General features: G+C 41.7%; 1 protein-coding gene across 6 annotated transcripts in view; it reads right to left on the reverse strand.

The window, feature by feature from the left end:
- Positions 1 to 17,198, reverse strand: part of Ap2b1 (adaptor related protein complex 2 subunit beta 1) — a 118,819-nt gene that overhangs the window by 88,677 nt on the left and 12,944 nt on the right. For all 6 annotated transcript variants that reach the window (XM_075991336.1, XM_075991339.1, XM_075991334.1 and 3 more), the window contains 3 exons: positions 14,723 to 14,828; positions 10,115 to 10,250; positions 6,709 to 6,954 (listed from right to left, as the gene is read on the reverse strand). In XM_075991336.1, coding sequence (XP_075847451.1) covers positions 6,709 to 6,954; positions 10,115 to 10,250; positions 14,723 to 14,828 — 488 coding nt within the window. The remainder of the gene's footprint in view (positions 1 to 6,708; positions 6,955 to 10,114; positions 10,251 to 14,722; positions 14,829 to 17,198) is intronic.

The following is a 17,198-nucleotide window of genomic DNA, read 5'->3' on the forward strand; positions in this document are numbered from 1 at the left end:
AATGAGGAGTTAGAATCCCCTCGTTACCATTACAGGCAATTAGAAGTTAAAGAAAGTGTGTCATGCAACTAATGAAGGGTAAGTTTTAATGCTTAAATAGCCAATGTCTACTTACTAACATATTAAAACAAGGAAGGAAATACTCAAAAGTCAGCTAATAAAAATAAACAGAAAGATCAGATCAGAGGACCACGTTGAGCAGAGCCTGTGGGAGGGAAGAGGATACCGGTCAAGTCACCACCAAAGTGACAGGGCAGATGAGCCGCTCTTCCACCCTGCACCAGACTTCCTGTTCCTCGAAAACCACCCGAGGCTGCTTCTAGCTCTTCACAGTCATCTTCCAATCAATTCAGACTCTTGGGTTTCCAGAATTACCCAAGGCATGCTCATGGTGGAGTGCTTTTCATTCTCACGTCAGTAAAGCGTGCGCCCACATGGTGATAAACCTGATGCCAGTCAATCACACTGAATCTGGGGCAGATGAAGGAAAAGACTGAGTTCAAATTGACAAGTGGGCAGCTGGTGTACACCAGGCCTCTTTTTTTTGCCAATGCTTCTACAATTTTTTTGAAATAAAAATTTAAAGATAAAGTGATAAGTTAGAAATCATTTCTTCGCAAAGAACTTTCTCCAAAGAAGAACACACCACTGTAGGGACAGAGTGAGAAATGCCCAAAGAGAAAGCTCAGCCAAGGTCAGCATCTCAGACGCGTGTCCCTCGGTCACAGGGTCACTCTGTATCGGAACTGTTAAGACAAGTCTAACATTTCCTCCCTAAGAAATGATCCTTTATCTTAGGAATGCTGCTGTAATCTCAGAAAGCCTAGGAGCACATAAGGGAAAAAAAGAGTTCTAAAGGAAGTTCTTTTAAAAGTACATTTGCAGTCACATGTGGCAGCACACACCTGCAATCCCAGCACACACCTGCAATCCCAGCACTCAGGATGCGAAGGCAGGAGAATTAGAAATTCAGGGCCAGTCTTAATTACATAAGCCTCTGATTCAAAACACCAAAGCTGGAGGGGAAAGAACATTATCAATGGGGAGACTGAGCTTTCTGGACACACAAACTGATTTCTACAACGTTGGTATCTAGGACAGGAGAGACAGCTCAGAGCTCAGCATTAATGGGCTGGTCTTCAGAGGACCCAGGTCAGAATCCCAGCCACTCACATGGGTGCTCATTATCCTTCTGGCCTACACACACACACACACACACACACACACACCCCTCACAGAACATTAAAGTAGAAGAAAGACTAATTAGGAAGAGGAAAGGGATAAATGAGAGAGGAGTGAGATGATAATGGGGTACTTATGGTCAAAATATATGACATATATGTATGAAAAGGAATTAATATAGACCAATATAAACAAAATTTAGTCTAAATATTATTTGAAAAGCTTTTAAAAATTAATGTACTCTTTTGACAAGTTCACGCATGCTTATAATGCATTTCCTAAAATTTTTCTTCCTAAGATTTATTTTATACATATGAATGTTTGCCAGCATGTATGTATATGCACCACATGCATGTCTATTGCCTGTGAGGGTCAGAAGAGGACATCGGATGCTGGGAATGGAACCCAGGTCCTCTCAGCCACCGAGTCACCTCATCGCCCCACCCTCTTATCTCACTATCATGTCCTTTGGTTTTATCTCTTCAAATATTCTCAAAAGCTTTTAAAATAAAAGTGTTGCCATTAAAAGAGCAATCTTTCTAGAATTACTAAACCCATCACCACAGAACAATGAGAAATCCGTGCTCATTATTACTAAGATTTATTCTATACTAAGCTCACCATTAAATGTCTTGAGAGTCTTTGTCTAAAGCTCAACACTATGACATAAGCATTTTGTTATTCCCATTTTGAAAATGAGGACACTAAAGCTTGGGGGAACACACAGCTAAGGAGGATCAGATTCACTGATATTTCTCAGGTACACTGAGAAGATATGTTCTTTACTAATTGGTTTATACCTTATGGGAGGCTGGAGCAATGGAATGTAGTGGCATTTCACTTGTATTTTAATAAATAAAACTGCCTAAGATCAGAAAAGTAAAACGGCCACACTGGCCAGCGTTATGGACCAAGCAGCAATAACACACCTTTAATCCCAGTAGACACACTATCTTGCCATAGAAACCACTCAGTAGTGGTACACGCCTTTAATCCCAGTCCTAGAGAGGATTATAAAACGGGAGGAGACAGCTCTCAGGCTCAGTCTCATTCTGAGATTCCTGGAGACAGGATCACCATTTTTGAACTGAGGGAGAGATAAGAGCCAGTGGCTGGCTGTTTTGCCTTTTGGACCTTCAGGTTGAAGTTTTCTTATTAAAATACAAGTGAAATGCCACTACAATGGAAAATGGGTATTTCCCAGGGCTGCTGAGAGTGACAGAAGGCTTGGAAGATGGAGATCATGGGGGTTCTGTAGTAAACCAGAGGGGCTGAGAACTGAGCTCAACACTAAAGCACAAAGCACACATGGTATCACTACCAAGGGAGTCTCTCAAACCGTAGATCCTAATATAAATGTTAGCTGTAGAAAGAAAACCCAAGATACCAGAGAGCAAAACCAAATTAAGCAAGGAAAAGACTAACACGGCCAAAACTCTAAGGAGCACTCCATTCAAAAGCACACTTTTCCTGCAAACATACTTATCAAATGATGCTTCTAAAATTCTGGTATTTGTGAAGAAATCATGGACACTGTTTTCCTGCAGCTGCCAGTGTGTCTTCATCCTAAAGCAAGCTTACTTACAAAGTGGGCTAGTAAAATCCACAACTGAGCGAATGCTTAACTCTGATGCTATCACAAGATATTATTCTATCAAAATGCATGGGTATTAAATTAATGTGGATGTTGATCTTGTCCTAATGTCTACTTTATAATTACAGTAGCAGTCACCTTCTGGCATATGCCAGGTTCTTTAATGGGTACACTTTAAAATCTCAATTAATACTCCCAACCCCTTCTTCTCTCACCCCCTTTTCCATGTAGTCTTGGCTGGCCAGAAACTTGTTATATAGATCATGGTAACCCCAAACTCACAGAAATCTGCCTGTCTCTGCCTCCCAAGTGCTTTGATTAAAGATATACATTAATGTTGCAGGAGCTCCTTCCGCTCCTTCAGCCAATAGCCGTTGAGATACCAGCCCATTGGTCTCTCTCCCTTTAAAAAAGCAGCCACTTCCCTTTCCTCTCTCTCTTGCTTCCTGCTCCACTTCAGGAGACTAGACTCCCTTCCTGATTGTGCAGAGGGCTGTTGTCTGGGACGGTGATCTGTAATTTTTCCCCTTTAAATAAATAACCATTTTATTAATCATAATTCCAAACTGGTGTGGGATTGTTTGTGACTTACGCCTTCGCCTTCACATTAACTAGGCCTGGCCTAAGCTTTTTTATATTTAAAAATTTTTTATTATGTGTGTGTGTGTGCACACTCATATGTGAGTATGGGGCCCTCAGAGGCAAGACAAGGGTGTAGCAGTCACCAGAGCTGGAGTTATAGGCAGTTATGATGGAGAAGCTGCCAAACTTGGAGAGCAACACACCCTCTTAACCATTGAGCCTTCTCTCTAGCATGTATACTCCCAACTCTTGAAGACAGTATCTCTCATTTTCCAGAAGAGGAACTAGGAAGATTAAGCAACATTAGCATAACACTAGCACTAAACAGAGTCAAGAAATATTATCTCAAAGCTAGCCTTTCCTCTGGCAAGTAGGACACTGAGAATCGGCTTTAAGTAAAGTAGTGAAATAACTACAGGAAAATGGGGTATCGTAGGAACCCCTAAAAATGACAGAAGGAAAAAAAAAGTTCTATTACTTATTGCAAGGCACAGCAATGCTAGTACTCAGAGCTGATCTAACTCCAAGCACTGTCAGCTCCTGATTTCCACTGTATTCTCATACTAAGATTTTGGCCAGGTAGTGGCGGCACACGCCTTTAATCCCAACACTTGAGAAGCTGAGGCAACTGATCTCTGTAAATTCAAGACCAGATTCGTCTACAGAATGAGTTCCAGGACAGCCAGGGAGGTTACACAGAGAAACCCTGTCTTGAAAAGCCCCCTCCACCCCCCAAAGGATTTGAAGTCATGCCTGTAAATGTTCCAGTGCTTTTCTCTCTAGGAAGCCATTCTGAACTGTAAGAACTCTAAGGTGGGAATCTCATGTCCTTTAAGACATGGTGCAGTGCTGCCACCATGTGGGACAGCCTGAGAAAAGGTGGAAGAAAATCACTCAAACAAGGGACAAGGACTCAGATCCACAATTAGAGAAAGAAGATGACTTTGTAGTAATTAATGGTGGACAGATAATTAAAGAATTTCATGTAGTCAATTCTAAACCATTTTGAAACATGAAAACACAACAGACCTAACGCGTGTGGGGTATGTATACACTTAAGCTTGTTTCTTCACATAAATCCATGAAGGTGGTGATCAGGAATAGGTTTGGGACTCAGAGCTAGGCTGCAATCCTGGCTGCATTACAACTAGCCACATCCTATAGAGACAGCAGCCTCTGGAGTGCACAGCTCTTGATCTGAAACATGGAAAGTCTTCTGCTTCAGACAGACATGAAAACAAGTGAAATAGTTTACATAAAAGCACCCATCATTGTGCCTAGCACACAGGCATTACAAATTAAATATTCCTTTTCGAGAGAAACAAAAGCCTCAGAAGCTTCTGAGTTGTTTGAGCGAGTGTGCTCCATGCCACCACTAGACCTTGAATGTCACTGTCGCTCATGCACTTGGTCTACTTGTTATTTACATCTGATCCCACCAATAAAAGGAAAACCAGGCGCCAATGCTAGCGTTTACTTAAGGTTACTTTCCGGTAACTCTAAGTCAACAATAAAAGACACTAAAATAGTCTAGGGGGATGTGAAGAAAATGGTTTCTTTCAGTGGGAGAGGCCTCCCAGAATGTGAGTTTCTCATAAGCCTATGAAGTAAACTTAACTTATTTTCTATAAGTCTCCTCAAACATACTTGTAAAGTCTCTTCAAATCAGCTCTCCATTTGTTGTTATAAAAATAAGTTAAAAAGTGTCACCAATAGTCAGGAGTGATGGTAATCCCAGACTTCAAGAGTCTGAGATGTTGAGACTGTCAGTTCAAGGCTGACCTAGGCTGCAAGATGAGTTCCAACACATTCTGGACTGGACAGTGAAAACAAACAATGACGACAACTCTTGGGAACATTGGTTTAGTATGTATACTATATTAAGTTTAAATAGAAACCATCCACCAATGCCTGTTTAAATTACATACAACCAGGTAATGAAGGAAACAAGTAGGATTAGACTATATTGATAGTTATTTAATCTGGCAAAGATAAATAAATCCATTTATTATATTTGTGAAAGTACTATGCACTGTATTTAAAAAAAAATCAAGACCTCTCCTCTGCGGAGGAAGCTTAGATGAGGTTAGCAAACTAGGCATGCACGCTGCCAGCTGACCTGATACAGATCTTCCAGGGTTACCTGGATCTCAAATCCTGTTTCCTCACAAACAAACAAAAAACCTGATTGCTGTGCTTTCCATTCCTCACACTCTAAAATTTAACAGGTTTCATATGGAAGAATTACATGAGTGTAGAGGTGCCTTTTCCCCCGTCAACCTAGAATTGCTTGTGGGAGTCGGAGTTTATTTTTTGCCTCAATCCATTCTTAGCTTCACTGAATATTTAATAGGTTTCCACAGGGTACAAGATATTCCGCCTGTCTAGTTGGTGCTTAGAACTTTATCACCTCGTCTGTCCTTGGATAGAGAATTTCAAAGATGGTTGCTCAGAATGACAGAGTGAAGCACCAACAATGGCAAAGGTACACTGGTGCCAGCTAAGCAGTCCACTAAAACTGGCATTGCTAGGACTGGTGAGATGGCTTCGCACTAATGACGCTTAAAACCAAGAGACCAAGGATCTGAGTTTGATCCCTGGAACTCACATTGTAGGAAAAGAGAGCCATAGCACACCATGGCAATACTCACTTCAACACACACACACACACACACGAACACATGCAAAGTAATGTAAAAAGAAAAAAAAGTATGGCTATACAGACTCAATTCTTTATATAATTTTTAAAAAGGGTGCCAGGTTAGGTACTGCATGGGAAAGTAAACCAAAAAGTGGGGTTCATCTTCTAATAGTGGCGATGACACCTTCCTTACTGGAAGTCATTGTTCCAGTTCTTCCACACCTACTCTTAATCCTGCAAAGTGGTTCAAACAAAATATAAAGATGTCAAGAAGGAAATAAACTCCAGCTTTGAGATGGGGCTTTAGCTTGGAAATAAGGTACTTGCACAGGTTCTGGGTTTAATCCTCAGCACTGCCAAAACCAAACAAATAAAAAAAAAATTAAGCGTTATATTCTGGCTGTTAAATACACAGAACACAATCAATTTTATCTTAGAGTTCTTTGAGAATACATTACAATAGTTGGTAAATACAGATTATTTTGATTTAGTTTTAATTTCATACAAGATATACCACAGATCACTATCTGAAAAACTAATTCTAAAAATAAAAACACCCAGGGATATGAAGTATACCATCTATGTATTACACAAAACTATTTCCCACAACTACCCTGTGGTCAATGTCTCAAAGAAAACATGTGCTAGGCACACCTCGGAAAGGGCTCATTTTAAATGTTGCTCTCTTTATAAAAGCACAATGAATTACCATTGGATTTGAATCTGCTATGAGATCCCGCAGAGAATCCAGAAATCCCTGGTCTTCCACCATCTGGGCATTGATATCATGGAGTTTTGCCACACAGACTGCTGCTGTTTTCCGAACATAGGGGTCTTCATCTTTCAAGCACTTGCGGAGGGGTTCACAGAGATATTCTGTAATCTTGTCCACACGGATACACCCCATGGTTCTAACTGCCAATGCTCGAATCAAAGGATTAGGATCTTCACAATCCTATCAAAGAAAAAAGAAAAAGCAACTACATGAATACAAGATGATTACAAGTAAATACTCCAGTTGACATAAACCTTGCAAGTTTCTAGTATATTCTACATGAGAATCCAATCTCTCATGCTATTCTTTTCCTAAAGGTCTTAGTTGTCTACTCAAGAGCTTAGAAAAAAAGAAGTTTTTTAAGAAATTTATCAAGGCTGGAGAGGTGGCTCAGAGGTTAAAAGTACTTGTTATTGCAGAGGACCTAGATTTGATTCTCAGCACTCACATGGCAGCTCACAACCACCCATAATTCCAGTTCCAAAGGACCCAACCTCTGTAGGCACCAAGCATGTGCATGGCACACAGACACATGTAAACAAAACGCTCACACACATTAAATAAATCTAAAATAAAATAAGGATTTATGCTATGAATGTGTACAGGTGCCATGTGCTTACTTACGTAAAGGTACCCACAGAGGCCACAAGAGGGTGTCAAGAGGGTGCAAGTGGAGTTACAAGGGGTTATGAGCTACCGCATGTGAGTGCTGGGAATAGAACTTGGGTCCTCTGCAAGAGCAGCAAGTGCTCTTAACCACAAAGCCATCTCTCCAGCCCCAGAAAGAAATCTTTTAAGTGCTGCATACACACAATGAGGAAAGGTCCAACAGGGCTCAATCTTACTAGGCACGAGTCTGGTAAGTCGGTGTGGCCACCCCTAGAACTATTAGTGGACTTGCCTAACAGAAATGACCCCCTTTCTTCTATTCTTGTTCAGGAAAAAGGACAGAATTGGAAAGGTTATGTCACCTCCACTGTCAATCTGTAACAACCAAGTAAAAAAAGAACACAACTGCAGGAGGCCTACAGAATAAAACAAAGATGTGCTATGATGTGGCTGGGGCCTGACAGAAGCACACGTCCAGCTCAGCAGCAAAGTGGGCTTTCTGGGCTCCTCAGCAGCAAGCAGTCTCCTTTACAACAGAGTTTTTCCAAACAAAGCATTGGCAAAACACTGACAGAGAATAAATGTTCTGTCTGCATGTATGCCTGCATGCCAGAAGAAGGCACCAGATCTCATTACAGATGGTTGTAAACCATCATGTGGTTGCTGGGAATTGAACTCAGGACCTCTGGCAGCCAATACTCTTAACCTCTGAGCCACCTCTCCAGCCCGTCTCTCTCTTTTTATTTGTTTGTTTGTTTGTTTGTTTATGAGGCAGGGTTTCTTTGTGCAGCTCTGGTTTTCCCAGAACAGGCTGGCCTTGAACTCATTAGATCACCTGCCTCTGCCTCCCAAGTGCTGGGATTAAAGGCACCTGTCAAAATCTCCTGGCCAAGAATATTTTCTTAAAATTCCTGTTTCGCCGGGCGATGGTGGCGCACGCCTTTAATCCCAGCACTTGGGAGGCAGAGGCAGGTGGATCTCTGTGAGTTCGAGACCAGCCTGGTCTACAGAGCTAGTTCCAGGACAGGCTCCAAAGCCACAGAGAAACCCTGTCTCGAAAAAGCAAAAAAAAAAAAAAAAAAAAAATTGCTGTCTCAACAATTTCTTTAGGCTGGGCATGGTGGTGCATGCCTTTAATCCTAGCATCCTAGAAGCAGGTGGATCTCTGAGTTTGAGGTTAGCCTAGTCTATACAGCAAGATTTAGGACAGTCAGGCCTGGACAGTAAAACTTTGTCTCAAAATAAGAAAAGAAAAGTTCTCTTCAAATCATGTACATTTATGCTCAACTCTTTCAAAAATTAAAAAAAAAATCTTCCCTATAATATATTCTACCAAAGAATCATTTGCTCCCCCCCCCAAAAAAAACAAAAACGAAAAGTTGTGATCTGTGTGCAAATGTAGAAAACCACGAGGGAAAAAGCCTATAAAAAGTTTACCAGTTATTTTTCAAAGTTCAAACAGAGGCTAATTTTGGAAATGTCTGATGTTTTTAAAAGACAGAATCTATTGCAGACACAAAGCGGTAGTAAGGTGATTAACGCACCTCCAAGCCCATCCCAGCTAATGACAGAAAACTCTGACTACGCAGTGGCAGCAAGGAAACTGTATCACTCCTTATTAGTTAGGCTTTCTGAGACAGGGTCTCCTACGGCTAGGCAGGCTTCAAACTCACGAAGTTTGGCGTTGTCAGTTTTAGAGTCTGTGACAATAGTAGTGAGGTCATGATTTTAAAAACAGATCCTAGTCAGGTGTGGCAGCCCATGCCTAGAACTCTAACACATGGACGGGAGCGGAAAATGAGAGGAGGCCAAGGGAGGAGGCTCAGCCTGAGCTAGAGAGAAAGACCCTGGGCTAGGGAGGAGAGCAGGATGGAAGGACTGAGATCCTATGGTCTGACTCTGACAAATGTAAGCATGAAAATGATGCTGAGAGAGGGGCTGGGGTCAGAAGAGTGTTTTATGTACAGGGATATAAATTCAACAATAGTGGCCATGTGTCAGTAGTTATTTCTAAAAAAGAAATCACAAGATGAATATTTTACTATTTCCCCTACGTGAATATTTTTAATTTGCATAATAAAAATAGTTAATCATGGGTTGAAGGGAGGCTCAGCAGTTAAAAGCACCTGCTGTTTTTTCTAGAGGATCCAAGTTCAGTTCCTAGAACCCATGTCAGGAGTTTATAACAGCCTGTAACTCCAGCTCCAGAGGATCCAAAACCTTTTGGCCTCTGCACTCACATACAAATAAATAACAAAATAAATCCTTAAAAAATACTTAATCCAATGTTGTAAGGCCTACCAAATCAAAGACAAGTAGCACCTCCTGCAGTAGTGTTTCTGAGTCCTAACCCTAACTCCGAGGAAAGATAGAACAAATCCTCAGGTAACAATATGATGGTTTGTCCAACCTCTGTCAGCAGCTATCTATTAGGATGAAATACCCTATGTCCGTTAGCCTTGGAAGCAAGACACTGAGGTTCACCAGGCTTTCTTTTTTTTATTCATCTGGCAAGGATGGATGGACCAAGCCCCACAAGCAGAAGGCTTCTCACATGGTTTCAATGTCCCTGGCTGCTCTGCGCTGATGTACAGAACGCTTACAAAGTGAAAGTCCTGCCCTCTGCTAGGACTTCCCTGCAGGACTTTGTCCCTAGAACACAGGTTTCTGTCTGCAGTGCAGACACAAATGAAGAAAGCCACTCTGAAGATTGAGTCCTTGGGAAAACTACCTTCACAAAGCTGTTGACAGCCATGATGGCCATGTCTGGCTGACTCTTGGCATAGTTCATTAGATAGAGGTACACCAGCTTCTTCAGTTCCAGGTTGTCAGTCTGCATACAGTTCACCACATCTGGGAAGAGAGAGCTGAGGAGAGAAGAGGAAGAAATGAGTGAAGCAGTGTCGGTGCTAAGCTGTTCACAGATAATGAGGTGACGGCCTGCGATTCCAGAGCCATTTGACAAGAGGACAATGGTGACAATTCATTTTCACGGAAATGAGTAACGAAAATAAAAATAAGCCGGGCAGTGGTGGTATACACATTTAATTCCAGCACTTGGGAGGCAGAAGCAGGTGGGTCTCTGTGAGTTTGAGGCCAGACTGGTCTACAAAGTGAGTTCCAGGACAGTTAGGACTGTTAGACAGAAAAACCCTGTTTGAAAAACCAATCAACCAACTGATCAATCAATCAATCAATCGTACTACAGACTGTCAGCTCTCTAGATTGTTTAGTTTTGTAGTGCATAGGCTGAACTAAGGGCCTTGTGCATGGTTTCAAGAACTTTACTACTGAGCTATATCCTTAGTTCTTTCTCTCAAAGCTTTGGTGGAGTGGAGAAACTATTATGAAAAACTTGAGAGCAACAGAATGAGCCCAACATCTACATTACCCACAAATGCTGATACAGCTCCATTTTGACTCACATATACCCTCAAACCTCATTCCCACTACTGACTCTAGATTCCTTGTTCAGTGACAGAGACAAAACCCAGAGCCTCAGACATCCTAGGGAAGTGCTTTGTTACTGACCTATGTTCCAAATCCTGGAAAGATTTTAAAATGAATCACAGATATATTTCTTACCGAGCCACATGCCTAGGGCTTGGCTCTCTGAGCAGGGTCTATAGTTTAGGGGGACCTGAAACTTACTATGTAGGCCAGATGACCTTGATCTCACTATTATCCTACCTCAGTTTCCCAAGGGCTGGGTTTTCAGATGTGAACCACCACACTCAGCTTACATTATGTTGTTTCATCTATAATAAGCTAGGCATATTTTTTTTAAAAAATAGCTTTATTAAACAAAGAAAAAATAACAATTTTCACATCAGTTCATGGTGGTATCAAAGCATTCCAATGCTTTAATGCTCATTTCCCTCCACCCTTGACCAGTAGGAACTTAGGTGGCGCACAGGTTCTTGTGATATGACCCTATATTTTCAAATGTTTCTATGATTTTTCAAATGTTCAAGTTTTAAATTTTTAATAAAGATCTGGAATCAATAATTTCTCCAAAGTGTCCTTATTCCCTTTTGGGAGAATTTATGAATTTATTTACTTTTAGAAAGCACTATGCACTTACAATTGAGGTATTATCAAGTAAGTGGTCTATTGATTTCCCAATACCAGCCATCATTTCACAACCTACCATTCTCTTATAAGAACTGGAATGTCTAGATGCACTCATAAAATAGCATCATTAGCCTTAAAGGATTGAATTCCAAGTCAGGCTTCTAAAATGAGTCATATTTTAAAAATACAAGTTAACTAGGAAGTTAGCAAACAGCCTTTCCAAAGCTTTATTAGAATACTTTGTAGACTCTAGTTTTATATATCTTACAAATATAGGGAAGAAGACCACAAATGTCAGTATATTTTGCATATGTTTTGTACACACATAAAAGCATAATACAGAAACTTTCCTAAGTCATAAACATGGTATCATTTTTTAAAAAGGAAATACTCAAGTGTATCTGGTCTGTGCAGATATGGAGGAACCACATGGACCCTAGTGACTGGTTTCAGATCATCAGGCCATCTCTCTGGCCTTAAAGAGATGCAGAAAGGCTGCAAAACCAGTGAGTAATTACAAAACATTATTCAACGGTATGCTTACAACCCTAAGTAATTCTAACAACCTTCACAAGAAGACTGAAGCTGGGCACACTGGTGCATGCTTGAACCCCAGCTTCTGGGAGGCTGAGGCAGGAAGACTGCAAGTTCAAGGCCTGCCTGTGCTTCAGGGAGAGTTCAAAGCCAGCCTCTGCAACATAGTGAGACTCTCTTGAAATAAAAAGGAAAAAGAAGGCTGGGAAGGAGTTTAGTGAAGAAGGACTTGCCTATTGTAGGCAAGGCCCTAGGTTCAATTCTCAGCACCAACAAGAGAAAATTATAGCAGACTTCAAAGGTTTATTATTATTACTTCAAGAGGAATAACTAGCACTTCAAAACTTTCCCAGTTTTTCCTGTTTGAATGTCAATAAGTATAAATCACACAAACAAAAGTTTTCTGGAGATCTCAGGGAAAGTGAATGCCGAGACCAAAGGCTCAGAGCTGTCCCCATAAACAACAGTAAGCCCAGATATCAGTGGTGGGACAGGAGGCCGCTCAGCATCTTCTGATGCTCCTGATGCCCTGAGGAAGGTTTCTCCTAGTCCTGTCTCATAAAAGGACAAGACAGTAAATATTTTAGGCTTAGTACACCAAGAATTCACTTAAATAACAAACATAAGCCAGGCATAGTAACACACACCTTTAATTCCAGCACATGGGAGGCAGAGACAGGGGAATCTCTTTGAGTTTGAGACCAGTCTGGTCTACATAGTGAGTTCCAGGAAGGCCAGAGGTATGTAATAGAAAGACTTTGTCTCAAAAATAAAATAAAGGGCTGGAGAGATGGCTCAGAGGTTAAGAGCACTGACTGCTCTTCAAGAGTCCTGAGTTCAATTCCCAGCAACCACATGGTGGCTCACAGCCATCTGTAATGAGATCTGGTGCCCTCTTCTGGCCAGCAAGGATATAGATAGACAGAACACTGTATACATAATAAATAAATCTTTAAAAAAAATAAAATAAATCTTAAGCCCATTCCATAAATTATTTTAAAATTAGTATTTTAATCAAAAAAGATGGCAGTGCTTTACATTTTGCTTATTGTTTGTATGTGTTTGTGGGCATTCATGCTACAGCACATATGCAGAGATCTGAGATAACCTGCTAAAAGTGGTTCTCTGCTGGGTTCAGGGGAACCAATGGGTCATCAGGCTCTGCAGCAAACGACTTTACCTACTGATCCACCTCATCAGTCCCTTGTTTACACATTCGTAAAGCTCTACAAGACCTAGTTAAGTAGAAACAACGGGAGCCTCGTTATTACCTCTGCTGTGGGATGTTTCAGCCAAAGTACAAGAAAATTCAGCTTCATATGAATATATGACTCAAAAAAATAAAAAAATAGTTTAGTATCTTTTTCAAATAATGTTCTCTCTCTCTCTATATATATACACACACACACACACACACACACACATATATATTTATTTTATACAAGTAGTGTTTTGTCTGCATGTATGCATGTGCACCACATGTATGTCTGATGTCTGAGGAGGTCACAAGGTGTTGAGAGTGTTGGATCTTCTGGGTGCTGGGAATTGAACCCAGGTTCTTTGCAAGAGCAACAAGTACTCTTAACCACCGAGCCATTTCTTCAACCCCCTAATCACACACAGTATATTAAAATCACAGCTTACACACACACACACACACACACACACACACACATACATGGGCTGGCAGGATGGCTTAGCAAACAGAGTCCTTGCACATGGGCTGCACGGCCTGATTTAATCCAGGACTCCACAGGTGGCAGGAGAGAACAGACTCTTGAGAATTGTCCTCTAATGTCCACATTAAAAAATAGCTATTGAATAAAATAAAATTTTACTGCATCATCAATGACAATCCTAAATGAAACTGGTTTTTTTTTTTTCTTGTAACTTCTTTTTTCTTGATAGTAAAAAACAGAAGGACTATGCAGGCCAGCACCATGGCCTGTATCTGGCAATATCACCCACCACTGTTTTCTATCAACTCAGAATGGTACAGAGGCAAAGACTCGTTTTAAAGTCTCACTAATCACAAAGACGGAGGCAGTTTTGGTCATGCTGGCTTTCACCTGGAATCTGACAACAGAATGTTGAGTCGTACAGCGGAGGACACCAGCTTAACCCAATTAAAGAGTATGTGAGCTCAGCAGCTTTTCATCAGCTCCTAAAACTAACTGAGGCCACAGATATGTACCTGTGCCAGGGCTAAAGACAGTTTACGCTAAATCCAAAAGCAACAAAAATGAAAACAGCAAACTAATGAAACACTTAGGTCAGAGCTGATATAAAAGCATGGCCACTTCCTTGTGATGTTTTCAACGGGACAACCCCCCATTCTCATAGGTTTTTTTTTTATGTGTTTGCTTTTTTTTTTTTCTTTTTTTCCAAGACAGGGTTTCTCTGTGGTTTTGGAGCCTGTCCTGGAACTACCTCTTGTAGGCTGGTCTCGAACTCACAGAGATCCGCCTACCTCTGCCTCCCAAGTGCTGGGATTAAAGGCGTGCGCCACCACCGCCCGGCTATGCCTTTGCTTTTTTTGAGATAGAGTTGCTATGTTGTCCAAGTTGGGCGCCCAACTCAGACTCAAGTGATCCTCCTGCCTCAGTGTTTCAAGCAACTGGAAGTACAGACGTGCACCATTGTACCTCAGTGGTCTATGGTTTTATAGGAAAGCAGCGAGAACTATAAAAATGGGTTGAGCTCTCTGCGGTGTAAGCGTCGTCACCCTTACCTAACATCTTTCCCCACGGTCATAGCGGCAATCACCTTCTTCACAGCCTCCTTCCTCTTTTCTTTCTTTTCATTGTTGAGTTCAGCTTTTAATTCAAAGATTTCTCCTAAAAGAGATGAGAACAAACAGGTGTAGTCTCAGGACTAGAGAACGGGGAGAACACTGTAATATAAAATGACACCAGGATAGCAAGACAGCCACTGAACTACGATTATTTAAAAATTATGAAATGTGCAATCCAAAGCCCCAGAATATTAACTGACCCACCAACAAAGACTCCATCAATAAATTTTTAAAGCCTTTTAAATCGTCGTCTTTGAAAATGTAATGCAGACCTTTCTTTAGCAGTGATGGCACCCGCTTTAATCCCAGCACCAGGGAGGCAGAGGCAGGCAAATTTGTGAGTTCAAGGCCAGCCTGGTCTACAAAGTGAGTTCCAGGATAGCCAAGGCTACACAGGGTATTTGAAGGATGATCTCACAGCAGAATTTTAAGGATCTCAAAAGAAAATAAATGTAAGGTAGGGAGGTGGCTTGGGAAGGATTAAGATGTGCAGTCTTAGTGGCAGAAGTGTGTCACTCCAGAGGGCTTTGAGGTTTCAAAGGGCACCATTCCCGCTGTTCCCTCTCTGCTTCCTGTTTGTGGACCTGGATGTGAACGCTTAGCTGCAGCACACCATCACCATCTGCCTGCCTGCACACCATGATGGTGACAGACTCCTATCTCTCTGGAACTGGAAGTCCCAAAGAAACCCCTCTGTAAGTTGTCCTGGTCACATTATTCTGTCATAGCAAGAGAAAAGTAACTAATACAGTACTGGAAACCTGGTCAAATGCCAGGGCCAGGGAGGCTGTAGGCCATGGAGGGCAATCTATCCCTGCTATTCTGCTGCTGTTTTACTATGTTGTCTTCTACATGCTCACATTTATACTCAGGGGTTAGAGCTGTTCTCAATCTTGGTCAGAAAAGCTTTTATTGAATTAGATATTGATTATTGCAGAGTCCAAATTACTCAAAGTGCTGAGAATATGTGATCAAGTCTGCAGCCTTAACCGGAATCTCTGTATCAACCACCTTACCTGCCCCATGGCTCATAGAGCATCACAGAAGGAGCAGTGATGGAAACAGCGTATGAGCTGGAGGATGGGGAGGAGGGTTGTGAAGTGCTGTTTCTGTGCATGAGATGGCCACTGCATTCCTTAGCTCACAGTTCCTGTGGTTATGTGCACAACAAGGCAGCCAACATTAAAGCATGGATTGGGAAGGCACTCAGAGGCTCAACCCCTAGCTTGGGGGCTGTCAGTAGGTAGGTGTTGGCAGCTGAGTCATTTTCTTTGGAGGTGTAGCCACTGAGACTGTCTACACTACACTAGATGGCTCCCATGTTTATGGGCATGAATGAGGGCAGTACCAACTGGATTCAGTGGATTATTAAAAAAAAAAAAAGAAGGGGGAAGTGGTCCTGGACATGAAGATACATCATAAGTGTATGAAATCCTCAATAAATACATAGGACTAGTGATATAGCTAAATGGTTAAAGATGCTTCAAAACCTACATGGTGAAGAGAACTGACTTCTGAAAGTCGTCATCTGATTTGCACGTGTACTGTGTCACACACCTATACACATACACACAAATACAATAAACATGAAAATATCACCACCTTTGTCAGAACTTTAAGGGCTCAGCCCCAATCAATTCAATGTAGCCCAGCATGGTGGCACATGTCTGTACTTCCGGCATTTAGGAGGCAAAGGCAGGAAGGAAGACGGCCACAGGTTCAAGGCTAGCTTTAGTAAGTTACTACTACTTAGTACGTTCCAGGCCAGGTAGGGCTACATGAGATCCTGTCTCAGAAAGCAAGAAAAAAGGAGGAGGTCGAGTGAAACTTCAAGCCATTTCTAAAGGACCAATTCTGAATGGCTACTCAATAAGTGTCAAAGACTGTTGTCACTATTTTAAGGCACCATCTCTAGCCTCATCTGTCTTTAGAACACGGGGACAAAGTAAAAAGGCAATGGTCCTAAATGACAAAGGAAAGGGAGACTGGAAGGAGAGCTCCCCCTCCACCATGTTGATGCCTACTTCCATGTCTTCCTTCTATGTCTTCCCCCACCATTTGTTGGTGTTTGTTTTGCTTGTGATGGGGCCTGGAATTTACAATGTGAACTAAGATGGCCTCTTAACTCATAGGCAATCCTCTGCCTCTGCTTTCAGACTGTTAAAGATTGCAAGTGTGTGCCACCTCACCCATCTTTCCCATCTACACCTTCAAACTTGACAATATTGCCCCCTTGTCTGGTATGAGAGGCCCTTCTACATATGTGTTGCTTTTATTGGTTAATGAATAAAGCTGCTTTGGCCTACAGCAGGGCAGAATAGAGTAATATTTTCAATCCAAGCAGATAGAGGAGGAAAGAAGGCGGGGTCAGGGAGACACCATGTAGCTGCCAAAGGAGACAGACATCCTGGAA

Source organism: Microtus pennsylvanicus, chromosome 11 (genome assembly GCF_037038515.1).
Source record: "Microtus pennsylvanicus isolate mMicPen1 chromosome 11, mMicPen1.hap1, whole genome shotgun sequence".
Classification (NCBI taxonomy): Eukaryota; Metazoa; Chordata; class Mammalia; order Rodentia; family Cricetidae; genus Microtus; species Microtus pennsylvanicus.